This window comes from Electrona antarctica (assembly GCF_951216825.1).
Source record: "Electrona antarctica genome assembly, chromosome: 4".
In the NCBI taxonomy this organism is placed as follows: Eukaryota; Metazoa; Chordata; class Actinopteri; order Myctophiformes; family Myctophidae; genus Electrona; species Electrona antarctica.
This window is the reverse complement of record NC_136809.1, coordinates 39,070,326-39,085,025: the sequence shown is the minus strand read 5'-3', so window position 1 is coordinate 39,085,025 and position 14,700 is coordinate 39,070,326. Positions and strand designations below refer to the sequence as shown.

Sequence of the window (14,700 nt, the reverse complement as noted above, 5' to 3'; positions counted from 1 at the left end):
TATATCACTATGCTGAAACAAATATAGTTTCCACTTTGCAGGATTGCTATAAAAGCTAATTGTATAGTTTTCTTCTCGATGGTTTGGCAATCCATCATTGCTGTACCAAAAGGTTTTAGCCAAAATTGACTCAGCTGTTAAAGTTGTGTATACGGTAACATTTTAATGACTTTGGGGGAAAATGCAAACAAATGCAAATGCAGAATGCAGACATTAACATATATATTTTGTGTTGATTTACAGTACAATATATAATGACACGATGGTCTTCCACTTCCTTCACGGCGACCCAATTTTGGGAATGAAATTTTAATACAGGAAAATAATAATAACAATAGCTGCAAGGAGTCCCTCTTTTATTAAAAGAAAATACGTTCCTCGTCAATTCCCGTCAGTTCTCTTGCGGATGCTGCCTGTCTTCTAATGATAGTGCTTTCTAATCTCACAGCGTCTCCTCTATAGAATCAGCTATATGCGCACTTAAAATAGCTGGATGGAGACTGGAGATGACTTTGTTACGCTGATTGGCTGAAGGGGTTCTCTGTCAAGCCAACAACAGCCAACCATGCATTAGCAGGGTCCAGACTCCACACAAATGAATGGACATGCGATTTCAAGAGGGAGTGGTCAAGGCTACAAAAATCAATTGACGTCAGGAGTGGATAGAATGGATCATATAATTCATTCATTGAGAGATCTAAAGGTCAGAGGTCCTTTGACGAATGACTGTGACCGTTTCCCATGACCCTCTACCATATTGCCGAATTTTGTGGAAAACGACAGCACAGAACTGCCAAAACTAGATAATATATATTTTTCATTTGGTCTCCCTGCTCTTCTATTGACCTATTTGTGTCAAAGATGGTTCACCTGCACACATAAGGTTCTGACCTGATGGTCAAAAATCTAGTTATCCCTCGAGCAAGCAGGCAGCCTCTATAAGCTCAATGGTAAAAATGTCAGCACACAAATGTCAGCTCAGGAAACCCCAGGTTCAAATCCGGGGTAGAAGAGCGCAGCATAGTGCAGCTTTAAGTGGGTAAACTTAATTACCTGAGCTTGTAGGCTTCTGCTGACGGAAGGGATGAGTGTAATTTGATAAGTGACAGATGACAAGTATGGTCTCTGTTCTTTCTAACACTCCCATCAGAGTGGCTGTGTGCCGTTTCTCAAGGTGTGCGTGTGCATGATGTATAGGTTTGTGTTTTGGGAGAATGCATATAGTCCAATATTCACAAATATTGATGCAAAGGACTGGACTCAGACTTGGCTGCCATGGTAACAAACAAATCATCCAGCAGATATGCTGACACAGAAGGAAACTCCTCTGTGCACGTCTTATTTGAATTGTGCCGACCATTAAAATAATATGAAATATCCACATGTCACATGCATGCCGATGATTGGCAGTCAGTCACAAATGTCTAGAGCCTGCCGATGGTAATCCTTCATCACATGTGATCCCGCTGTCCTTGTCACAAGCAAGGGTTAATATATCCTTTGCCAAATGTCATTCAATATTTACAATGCAATTTACAGTTTTGTCATTTAGCAGACGCTCTTATCCAGAGTGACTAATTATCAAATATTCATATAAATAGAGAGAACAGCTAGTGTAGTGATTTATGACCATATCTGCTTGACTCAGTGGCGAAACACTCATCTATGTAAGCATATTAACTACTGTATCAGAGAGACAGAACATCTGTGCGTAATGACATGAGAGGCATGCTCTGTTCCTGTTGGTTCTGTTCTTATCCTGGTTTCCATATCTGCACGTCATGTGTCCGCTGTCAATACTGTACCTATTTTGGTGTGTCTATTCTGTCTAATAAACTAGAAGGTATGTGCAATACGGCCTGGTGTTGACATACAGTATGGCCTCCGTACGTGCGACTCAGCTGATCCTCACCCCTTTGGTTTATGGAGACTCATGAGGGGCCGATCACTCAGGTGGTCGACCTAAATCACAACAGATACCAGGTAAACAATAGACGAATCCACGGAGGGGTGCCCTTTGCGCGGCCATGGCTGTGATGTACCATTAAGAGCAGTCTTACACTGCAGCACTGATTAGCTACATCTGGCCTACAGTGCACTGCTACATGGCACAGGTAGGCCAGCTGTATGCAATCAGAGCTGTGGCGTAAGCGCAGCTTGACGCCGCAGCTTGACACCGCAGCATTGATTGCATACAGCTGGCCTACAGGGAAACGTGCCGTGTTGCTTGTCCACTGTTTGGTTTGTGTTGCAGGTACCTGGTAGGTGGACCTGGGAGGGCCATCAGTTGTGATCTGTAGCACTGGGCCCAGAGCTCAGTCTAAGGGCATTCAAAGCAATCCTTGTTACTTTCTGGCTCTCTCATTCATCCATCACCCAACCCCACACTTAAATTTACACAAATCTACTCACCTACACTGATCCTACAGACTAACACACCATAACTTTTTTGTTACTTTGTCTTTATGAATGATTTGTAATAAAGTAAAGGTTTGTTTTTAAGCTATGCGTTCATCCCTCTCTTTCATACGAACTCTGAGCCATGCAGGTTCCTGAAACTAGCATTTGTCTACGAACAACAGGCTATAAATAACATTACATTGAAACTACTGTATATCATACCAAGTAAACAATTAACCTAGCAAATCTAAACAAAATGCTATACCTAAAATCATATTCCTACTTGGAGAACATTGTGCGTTATCATCAGACAGCGACTCAAGGATACAATAAAGACTTGACTGGAAAGTCTTCAGCAGGACTCTACAGAACCATGTCACCCTGTTCTACATGGACATCCGGCCTATATGACAGCCTCTCTTATATCCCTGTCACAGGATTCACAGGAACATGAGCGCATTCAGCGCAAAGAATGTGTGTGCGTCTTGTCAGTCAACAGCAACATTAGTCATTTCTGTCAGTGTGCAAAATATGCGTTTGTGTGGAGACAGCCGAAGTGACAGACTGACACGCAGTAGAGTAGACACTGGTTGATTTTTACTGTTGAAAAGCAGAGAGAGAGAGAGAGAGAGAGAGAGAGAGAGAGAGAGAGAGAGAGAGAGAGAGAGAGAGAGAGAGAGAGAGAGAGAGAGGAGGAGGAGGAATGGTGGTTATAGATAAAGATAGTCCTGCGTGTCCACATGGCTGAGGAGTATGAACATGAGCCCCACATATCAAGTGATTCTTGTTGTGGGATGAATATATACTATTCTCTCTCTCTCCCTCCCTCACTTACTCTTTTTCACACTCTCGTAGAATTTAGCCTACACAGTCACACACTGACACACTCTGCACGTACTCTTCCAGAAATATTAGCATATAAATAACTCACACAAACACACACAGACGCATTGAGGCAACACGCACGCACGCACGCACGCGCGCGCGCACGCGCACACACGCACACACACACACACACACACACACACACACACACACACACACACACACACACACACACACACACACACACACACACACACACACACACACACACACACACACACACACACACACACCTGCCTTTTCTGCTACTGTTAAGAGATGAACATGGGATATTAGTGCTTATACCAGCACAAACCGGTGGCATATGTTAGTATGTGTGTGTGTGTGTGTGTGTGTGTGACTGTGTGTGTGTGTGTGTGTGTGTGTGTGTGTGTGTGTGTGTGTGTGTGTGTGTGTGTGTGTGTGTGTGTGTGTGTGTTCGTGTGTGCGTGCGTGCGTGTGTTCCCAGGTCTGATGAAAAGGCTTTTAGACTAATTGTTCCACTAGACCGTCCGTCCGTCCGTCCGTCCGTCCGTCTGTCTGTCTGTATAATAATAATGGTTGCACACGGACACATACATGTATATTCTACCACTACTGTAAGATGCTGTTGTAGTAGTCAGGTGGATTTCAAACTCTCAATACTCATCTGTTTGCATCTGGTGTGAATGCGTGCGTTGTTGTTGATATTATATTTCCCCCTGCTGGCGAATAAAGATATATAAGACAATTGTAGATTGTAGGCCTAGTCTGTCTGTCTGTCTGTCTGTCTGTCTGTCTGTCTGTCTGTCTGTCTGTCTGTCTGTCTGTCTGTCTGTCTGTCTGTCTGTCTGTCTGTCTGTCTGTCTGTCTGTCTGTCTGTCTCTCATTTGCTCTCCATAATTAATTTAAATCAATGTTCTGGTGTGATTTACTGCATTGCTTCATCTTATCCTTTGTCTTTAGGTCTTTTCATTCCAGCAGCCATTTCATTCCCAAAACGTTCCTTCCTTTCCACTGTACCGGGTCATGTGTTAGCCTGATTACCTGACTGAAGCTAAGGCAGTCCAGGCTATAGGGGATTTCAAGGTCACTGCCAGTCAGTCAGTGCAGTTTCCGGTGATATATGTGCAGGCACAGAGTACTGGAGTACTGGTACTGGAGGGGCAGGTGCTCAAATTCAAATCAAAAGTACACGTCGAAGTAGATATGTCAAAACACCATATAACCTGTTGAATTATAGTGTGTAGGTGTGTATCCTACTATAAATGCGCCTCTGCGTGTCTGCGTGCGCGCGTGTGTGCGTGCGTGTGTATGTGTACGGTTGTAATACACGTAACTCGAGAACCATTTGCCCCACCGACTTCACATTCGACACACGCGTTCCACACCCCAGCAGGGAGTGCAGTGCCCGATGTCGGTCTCCAGAACCACCACAAAAGGCTCTGCTCAGGCTCTGCCAGTGGGCCTAATCAGTCTAAGTCCCCTCACCTGTGCAATTCCCAGCCTCTGCCTCAGCCAATTGATTGCCATGGCAACCCCACACCTGCAAATTGATTACTTAACCAGTACACTTTTCACAGTCAGTTTGCAGCGCACTCTTCAGGCACAGGCAGACAGACAGAGGCAGACAGACAGAATAGAGCTCCATATACACATAGGAGGCCTTAGCTATGTTTCACCAGTTTCAATTGAAACAGGCCTCCACCCTCAGGGGGGCCTCCAAGCTCCAACTGAACGTCAGGCGTCAGTCAACCCCTGCCACTCTTGGCCCTCTCTATCTCGCTCCCTCACTGCCTTGCTCTCTCCCACAATGTTAAGTTGCACCTATTTTATGTTAATAACCTGGGTAAAATGTGCAGCATTGGGAGGTAAAGGGGAGCCACTTTAATTGTGAAGGGACGACAGGATGAGGAGAGGTGTTGTTGTTGATAATTGTCGAGAGTAATGGCTGCGTGTGATATTGAACTGTCAAACTATTTGTATCAATACGGCTGTATCAACTAAATAATTATGTCATAGGTATATGGGGACCTCATATTTGGTCTAGAAACGGGCCTCCAGATTCCTAAGGCCGCCCCTGCATATACAGTATGGGCACAAAAGGGACACAGACAGATAGTTAAAATGGGTGCTATGACAAGTTGACAACGGGTATTATTATTAGGTTCCCAAGTTGCATCGCTCTCAAGTAGGCCGGTGGCCGACGGGCACGTACAGGTCTAGTGTTGTTATACATGGTGGATTTCAAACTCAGAAACACACTGTGTGTGTGTGTGTGTGTGTGTGTGTGTGTGTGTGTGTGTGTGTGTGTGTGTGTGTGTGTGTGTGTGTGTGTGTGTGTGTTTGAGGGACAGAAGTATATAACGCGTGTGTGGGACAAGTGGGATGGGACGGAGTTAGCAACATATTGCTTAAGTTGCTATTAAATGCCTTATTACATCATATTCGACCATAGGCCTAATATTGCCTATCACGGAAATGCTAATTTTGGTCATGGGTGGTATGGCCGACTTGGTGCTGTAGCATAGGGGATATTTCTCATGTTCATTTAACAGGCTTAAAAACCTAATGAGAGAGCTTTACAACAGAAAGTTATTAAGGGACTAACTATTAGGGCATTTGAACACTGATGCCATGCCAGTCACAATGTGGGACAGGGTCTAAATTTGTGGGACAGTGGGATGCCTGAAAAGTTTTGGAAATGAGGGGCATCTGGTCACCTTAATTTGATGCTACTCAAAAATTGGATTGTCATCAGTAATGCATACTATTGGTAATGGAAGGCAGTATTCAACACATTGTGAGCACTGTAGCATGTCACATCAAATTATCTTTACCTATACAGTTGGAGGCCATCGATATTGTCCTTTTCTTTTTGCTGAGGTTTGCGTGATCTGCACAAAAGGACAGTTAACACATTTTGGGCGGGAACCCCTTTTGGTGTTTTAAACATTGTTATAATTTAGCTATTGAAAAATAGCAGATCTACAAGCTCATAGCGCGCCACCGAGTGGCGCGCTACGAGCTTGTAGGTCTGCTATTTTTGAAAAATCGTGAAAATATTTATTTCAGAAAACTGGAGGATTTAGAAGGATTTTTTAAAATTTTGAGGTCAGGCCTAAATGGGACAATATCGGTGGCACCCAACTGTAAATGTGCTGCTTAGCCTTTAATGGTTTCATACTGTAACTGACATGTATTCGTGAGCGTGGGCAGAAGAATCCACTCGAAGAAGAAACAGATGAGTTCAGATGTCTATTACGGTAATTTCCAAATCAAACAAGAAGACTGTCAGACACTGACTAACTCCCACAACCACCACTTACCTCAAATCAAAATCACACTCAAATGTGCTTCTCCTTCCTTCTCTGTTCATGAAAAAGAAAAGAAACATTCTGACATTTTTCAGTGCTGCAATTTTGCTGAAAACCTAATCTAACACCGCCCTCTATCCAAAGGCACCCAGAACTGCAGTTTTAAAACACGTTTTGGGATCATAGCAATAATATGGGTTCCAGCCAATTAGCCCCTGGCTCAATTCAACAGGAAGTTCTTCAAGTTTGATGATTTCAATAGTTATAGTCATCCATGCATGCGCATATGGTTGGATACTTGCTGGTTTCACAGTGTTACATTCTGCCTCGGCTGTGCCAGATAATATATAAACCATCCAAATTGGCACTGATGGGGAGGCAAGAGAGCGTAATTTGGCACAAAAATGTCTCATTTTAATTTCCTGAATTCAGAGCACTGTCAGAATGAGGGATTATTCAGAGCATTACCCTCTCCTGGGCACTGTGACCAAGGTGAACCAGCTAGGTCAAATTATGTACAACGTACAAGCACCCTGTGCCACAGGCTGTTTATTATTCATGTTTATTATTTCAGCATTTTCCACCGATGGCAAAGTGACTTTTTTTTTTCTCTCTCTCTCCCTCCCTGTGGTATCTGGCAGCTGAGCCCTACCTTTACTATAATGCAAATACCTGTAATGAGAAGCTGCATGGTGCACACATGTAGGAAATAGGTAGCATTATGATGACATGGAATAAGATGATTTCACATGTTTGTATCAAGATACAAACGAGTGCTAGGATGGGGTGTTTGTTTTACGTCCATGACGTCACCGTTCAAGATACAGACCAAGACCAGTAAGACGCCTGAGGGCGAGACGCATCCGCCTCATTGACGGCAGACTGCTGGGTGAGTGCTGGCGCTTGGCATGGGGGGGAGGGGGGGGGGGTCAGATCAACATGGAATGAATTCTGTATTGGCTCCTTATAGCCATGTCTGTCTTGCGTGTACAGGGTTTGATGAGGTCAGATCAACATATGGAATGCCAGAACATCTAAGGGTTTGATGAGGGCCCAGGTATAGAGCCGGGCCTTAATTTCCGGGCCTGTTGAGAACTCTGCTGCCGTGCACGGCTGCACTAATAACTTTGGGGCAGGCCCGTCTATAGAGTTTGAATGGACAGGTATAAGTCAAAAGGGAGACATCGAAGAGGAATGATGGATGGGGAACGATCAACATATGGAATTGACCGGAAAGGTCTTTGTCAACCATGCAAACGGGCAGGCCGACATGATGCTGGAGGAGCTCCGCAATCTCCTGCAGTCCGGTGACACGGCCACCTGTAAGCACTCGTTCCACTTCAGCTCCCATCTGCCGCTTGGAAACGTACACGACGCTCTGAGCTGCTGGACATGATGGACGCCAAGGGCCTCCCGCATTTCTTTCTCACTTGGAGTTCAGCTGACGTGCAGTGGAACCTGCTCCAGCAGATGCTGCAGCAGGCGGAGGGGAACACGCCAGTGGAACCTGCTCCAGCAGATGCTGCAGCAGGCGGAGGGGAACACGCCAGTGGAACCTGCTCCAGCAGATGCTGCAGCAGGCGGAGGGGAACACGCCAGTGGAACCTGCTCCAGCAGATGCTGCAGCAGGCGGAGGGGAACACGCCTGAGCACTACGTGAGAAAGAAATGCGGGAGGCCCTCTGAACCACTACTGATACTGTATCTTATTGCGACGAGACTTGGGCACCATATATTCCCATGTATTGGGGATTTGGATTGACGGACACAAATGTAAGATTTCAAAGTATATGGTAGCCTATATGCGACCTGTGGTCGCAACAAGACAGACCTAGACCTACTGCACATGTAAACAGAGCTGCTACCTTTAAACACATCTGAGTTTTTCTGTATACTATTGAAATAGTCCTGAGGAAAAAAATGCTGCTATTTGTACCAAAATGACTGCAAAACAATTGCTGCTATTTGTTTCAAAAAAGCTTTATACCCTGTATAACATGTATAACGATGCAATGTGACATAGCTCTGTTTACAAAACGCTGTATGTACACTTCCAACTGTATACTTTCCCCACTTTCAACTGATTTTATTATATTTTGACACTTGCTTTGGCAAGTTGCTTTGTTTTCTCATGCCAATAAAGCTCCATTGAATGAATCTTTGAATCTATTGTGTCAATTCACACAATAGATTGCAAGGTTGAATTGAATTGACACAATAGATTGCCAGGCCAAACGATAGACATAACATAATACAGGACAAAAATCACAGAAACAGAAAAACAAGAACATAATATATCCTCTGGTTTAACGATGGATTTGAGTTTAAAAGCAGGGAACCAGGCTATTATGGCCGATGTGTGATACCCTACCGCCGTCTTGCGGTGAACCCCGGTAGAGCCCCGGACCGGCCGGGGGTCCTGAGTCTGTCTGCCGCCCGGACGATCCAGATCTCATCTGATCTCAACCCACTGGGGGGAGTGTTTAGTTTAGACAGAAACACACTTTGAGCTGTTAGCGTTTAGTTTGACTTGTTTTCAATTATTATTATTTTACTTATGGGCAAACAAACCAAACCTCAGACAATCGACTTTGGACCTACTTCTAATCTAGGACAAGACAGGCGACGTAAACAACTATCCGATGTACTACTAGATTTAACCAGTTTGCTCACTTTAATGTTTCTTTCTCTCTCTCTCTCTCTCTTTCTCATCCTGCGGGATGTTTTGTTGAACGGATATGATCGCCGGGACTCGGGAGTAACAACCAAGATGGACACGGACTATCTCCCCGTTAGATGATGATGACAGCGCTGCATTCTGCTAGATAACGCATTCAATCTGTTTATTGATGTACTCCTTAAAGAGACGCCAGGCCGTTGAAGTGGATTATAAAGTAGTGGATGGGATCGTTCCTAACTTATTTTAGGCCTACGGGAGTCGGGAGAGACGATCAGGGGGTCTCACCCTATAATGTGAACTTTCTAAGTTTTCTACTCAAGTTTTCAGAACTTTTGGGACTTAAATCAACATGTCGGGAGTGGTCCGAACGGTCCTGGGCCGCTGTCTGCTCCCGGCCGAGGCGAGCCGAGGAGAGCCGGGCGGAGGCAAGGACCAGCGGAGCCGGGAGAAAGAGAGCAGGGAAGCGGCGCTGGAGCAGCGGGAGGCGCGGCGGAGGAGCAGGGAGATCGACGCCATGCTCGCCCGGGAGAGGAGGGCCGTGCGCCGGCTGGTGAAGATCCTGCTGCTCGGGGCCGGGGAGAGCGGCAAGTCCACCTTCCTCAAACAGATGAGGATCATCAACGGCAAGGAGTTCGATAAGAAAGCCATGCTGGATTTCCGGGACACTATCTATGAGAATGTAATAAAGGTAAGATTGAAAGAATGCATTATTATTATTAGTATTATTAGTATTATTATTAGTATTGTTATTAGTATAATATTATTGTTGTTATTGTTATTGTTATTGTTATTATTATTTATTTATTGTATTTTTATTTTCAGAGAGAAAATATGTGCAAATGAGTGTTTTCGAGTAGCCTACCACAGGCAAAAGTGGCTTATCTTCTAAGAAGAAAACTGGTCAAATCTGCATTAAACATACAAAGTTTAGAAACAGCTTTGTTAACCTACTATTTTGATTGATTGATTGATTGATTGAATACTTTATTGGTCAGAAATGTAAACAGCACGAGGTACAGGACAGTCAGATATTAAGGCTAAAAGGATAACACGATAACACAAAAATAGTCTTATGGACTTGTTGTTTCCAACATACATCTACAGTATGTATGTTAGAAAGTAGTGAGAAAACTGCCTTTGAAGGTTTTCTGAGTTGCTAACACACACACACACACACACACACACACACACACACACACACACACACACACACACACACACACACACACACACACACACACACAGTACAAATACATATGGTCAGTTCACATGTATATTGTCATAATACACGTTTCCCCTTTGTGTTTGCTCTAACTGCTGTATGGGCCTCTTCTACCCAAAGTGAGTGAACAATACAAAGCTATTCCTGAGGGACAGTACATCCGCCCTGGCAGCCATGCAGGCTGGTTGTACACATCATGATGACGCTGTAGCCTAGTTCCACCAAACAATAGCAACATAACACCTCATCCACCAATAACAATACAATACTGCTGATGACATCACCTCGAGTTGAGTTGAGAACCTGATGAGTAATGTTCATCTTTGAGCCATCAGTTAAACAGGTCCCCTGACACACATGAATACATATCCCCTCTGTCTGTAGTGTCAGTGATTCATTGGCCACTGAGCCAAGAGACCCTCTTATGAGAGAAGCACTGGTAGGTTTAGAAATGAAATGACAGGCTCACTAATGTGCAGAATCAATAGCCGAATGAATAGAAAATAAATAGCTCAAGGCAAGCTCACGACGCATTGCAGTGTGAGCGTGCAGATCTGCTGTTTTCGGCGAATGTTACCCCCAATAAGGATGCTAGGATTCAAGTGGTCATTGGTTAGTGTAAATGTATTACACTGCGCTGAGGGAACCCGGACCCCTTGTTGAAGACCCTTGAATACGAGGTTTACAGACAGACAGACAGACATACAGACAGGTTAACAGACAGAAAGCACATGTATAATTGTATATTCACAGACAGACAGACCGACAGACAGACAGACAGACAGACAGGTTAACGGACAGAAAGCATATCGTTAGCAGTTCACTTACAGACAGACAGACAGACAGACAGACAGACAGACAGACAGACAGACAGACAGACAGACAGACAGTCGTTGAGTAACAGGAAGACATCCAGACAGCCCTATATACAGACAGACAGGCAGTCTTATAAACATTAGGCTAATTATTACAATGCTGATGTCATCTGACATTAGCTATGAATGCTTCCTCTTACTGACAAAGACAGACGTGTGTAGACAGACTAATAAGATTAGGAGATAGATTGACAGGCAGATGGACGGACAGATGGCATTATACAGTAGTAAGACAAGATGATGATGATGATGATGATGATGATGATGATGAGATGACTCACACTTTTTAGCTGCTACTCATGATACAGACTCAATCTCCTCAGAGTGTGTCACTAGTCACTAATGCTGCATCTAAGGATTATATCCATCCATACATCAATCTGTTAATATCTAATCTATGCAATTCATTTTCGATGACAACATTATGGAAAAATAAAGTACAAAAGTGCAAAATTATGGTAGATGGATCACAGCGTATCTGAACCCAAACTGACGTTGGTTGATTGCTCAGTTTGTTCCATGCTTTAAAAACATAACTTTTTAGCAGTCACTCACTCTCACTTGCTCGTTCTCTTTCAATGTCTGTCTCACTCACTCTTTCTGGGAGCATGAAAGAGATTCAAAGACACACGGTTGTGTGTGTGTGTGTGTGTGTGTGTGTGTGTGTGTGTGTGTGTGTGTGTGTGTGTGTGTGTGTGTGTGTGTGTGTGTGTGTGTGTGTGTGTGTGTGTGTGTGTGTCAGTTTTAAAACTGAGATGTCCTCTCTGTGATTCAGAGCATCTCTTTGACTCCCTCACAAACGTGCACATTACATACGTACACAGCACACTAATCACCATTCTGCCAAGACAAACCCACCCAGCCTATGAAAACACCACGGCTCGGGACCAGACATCAAAGTACACAGCAATCCTCTGCTGTTAGTCATAGAGGGGTTTCCCAGTCACACACACACACACACACACACACACACACACACACACACACACACACACACACACACACACACACACACACACACACACACACACTCACCCTCCCCCGACACACACAGTCACACACACATTATTTCAAGCTGTAACCACAGTTTAATATGTGCACGTGTGTCGTATCAGTTGAACTGCTGCTCCCAAATAGGCTGTTACAGTATCGGTTTTAATTAAACCGTTATCTTACATCTAACAGAGTACAGAGAGCAGGGGGGGGGGGTGTAAATGAACCAGTTGTCTGTGTTTAATGGGGGGACAATTTAATGAACTGTGTGCGCGCGTGTGCGTGTGTGTGTGGTGTGTGTGTGCGTGCGTGTGTGCGTGCTGGTTTCTTTGATAATTCAGTGTAAGACCTCCCATAGGGTTCAGTCCACATGGCTCTCTTCACAAAACCACTTACAGACACACTGTCTCTGTGCGTGCGTGCATGTGTTCCAAGACCAAGGGAGAGTAGTGTGTGCGTGCATGTGTGTGTGGGGGGGATTGGGGGCTATGCTATTACTCGAAAACCTCCATAAAAAAGGATGCTACTACTGCGATCCAGAAAGTCGATATCATGTTTACTTACTTCTACAAAGATGTGCATGAAATGGTCAAACGTCTTTCATTTCCATTAGTGCGGTCACTGTGGATGAATGTTGGCTTTTATACAGTGTGTGGTGGTCAGCAAGAGTGGTCACATGACAGATGAGTTGCCTTTTGTGTGAACTTACACACAAATAATAATACAGGACAAACAAACAAGTCAGCAAAGCCAAGCGTTACATTTTTATAGACATAGATCAGTCATTATATTTATTTACCGGCCTCCTTTCAGTTGAGTAAGTGGCAGCAGTGGCTCAGGAGGCAGAGCGGGCATCTTGGAATAGGAATGTTCCAGGTTCGATCCCCGGCTCCTCCTGGCTATGTGTCCAAGTGTCCTTGAGCTGAACTGCTCCCGATGCGCAGGTTGGTGCCTCGCATGGTTTCATCCGCCATCGGTGTGTGAATGTGAAATACATTTGTAAAGTGCTTTGGGGAAAAACGCTATATAAATGCAGCCCGTTTAACATTTACCCACTTTCTACCCTCTATCCCTATTTGGGTAGGTTATTGTAGGGGCAAATCAAAAAAGTAAAAAATAGGGAAAATAGCATAGCAAGCAACAAAGCTCACAAGTAACAGAGCTGCTAGTTTCGCTGCTCGTCTTATTGGCTTTGTCTATTGGTGTGGTTTGGCAAGTCCAAACCGCACCAATAAAACTAGTTGCAACTCCTTTACAACTGTTTTAAGGCCATCCACACCAATGCATTATGCAACCCCTTGCAACTGCCAAAATGTGGGGATAATGGTTACAAGTATTGTTGCATGTTGCAAGGACTTGCCTGGTGAATCAATGGTGTGGTTAAAGACAATGTGAATCCAGCGTGTGGTCCTGTATGTGTCTCTTCAGGGCATGCGCGTGCTGGTGGACGCCCGGGACAAGCTGGGCATCGGCTGGCAGAGCTGTGAGAACGAGAAGCAAGGCATGCTGGTGATGTCGTGGGAGGGCCGTGCCGGCGCCTCGGGCGTGGAGCCCGGCGACTTCCAGCTGTACGTAATGGCACTGGGGGCGCTGTGGGAAGACACTGGCATACAGGGGGCGTACGCACGGCGCTCCGAGTTCCAGCTGGTGAGTTCCACAAAAGCACGCATGCACGCACACATGCACGCACAGACACAGACACACACACACACACACACACAGCAGGAGGGATGAATGGAAAGAGTGGCAGACAGGAGAGATGAATGAATGTGGTGGGACATGCGACTGGCTTTGGTAACGACAGCATGACATTTCTTAACGATTCATTTGACATCATAATGAGCCAGGTGGTCTACTCTACAAAGTGCTGCACAGCGCTCTCAGAATAGCAACACTGCCATGCTGCTGTACCACCTCCTCCATGCTGCTGTACCACCTCCTCCATATTTTCCTCCTCTCTAAATAGACACCACTTGTGGTTCTACGGAACCGTTTTATTTTATTTATTTCCCTTTCAATGTTAGAACCACTCGTAAAACAACAACAAGCTGTAATGAACCGTTTGGTGATGATTCTTCAAATATTCAGATGTTCAGAAGTGCTTCTTCAAATTAAGAAATGGTTAACTTAAATTAAGTGGCATTCAGCCCAGTAGAGAGACTCGGTAGCATAGAAGGGTTTAGGGTATATAAGTAGACTAAATGCATTTTGATTTGACATCTTTGTTGGAAAAAATGCATTAGGCTGAACAAAATACTGTAGCTGTACATCTGATGAAAACACAATGAAGCTCAAGAGCTTATGTTTCCAGTGATGTAAATAGGTTTTCAATGTAATGAGTCCCGGGATGCAGGGATGTTTTTTTAGATGA

The 14,700-nt window shown here is 44.6% G+C and overlaps 1 protein-coding gene across 1 annotated transcript in view; it reads left to right on the top strand.

Moving 5' to 3' along the window:
• Positions 1-9,041: 9,041 nt before the first annotated feature.
• LOC306921901 (guanine nucleotide-binding protein subunit alpha-12-like) overlaps positions 9,042-14,700 on the top strand; it is a 40,165-nt gene continuing 34,506 nt past the window's right edge. Inside the window, exons 1-2 of the mRNA XM_079499208.1 lie at positions 9,042-9,927; positions 13,758-13,976. Of these exons, the coding sequence (XP_079355334.1) occupies positions 9,589-9,927; positions 13,758-13,976 (558 nt within the window). The 5' untranslated portion in view covers positions 9,042-9,588. The remainder of the gene's footprint in view (positions 9,928-13,757; positions 13,977-14,700) is intronic.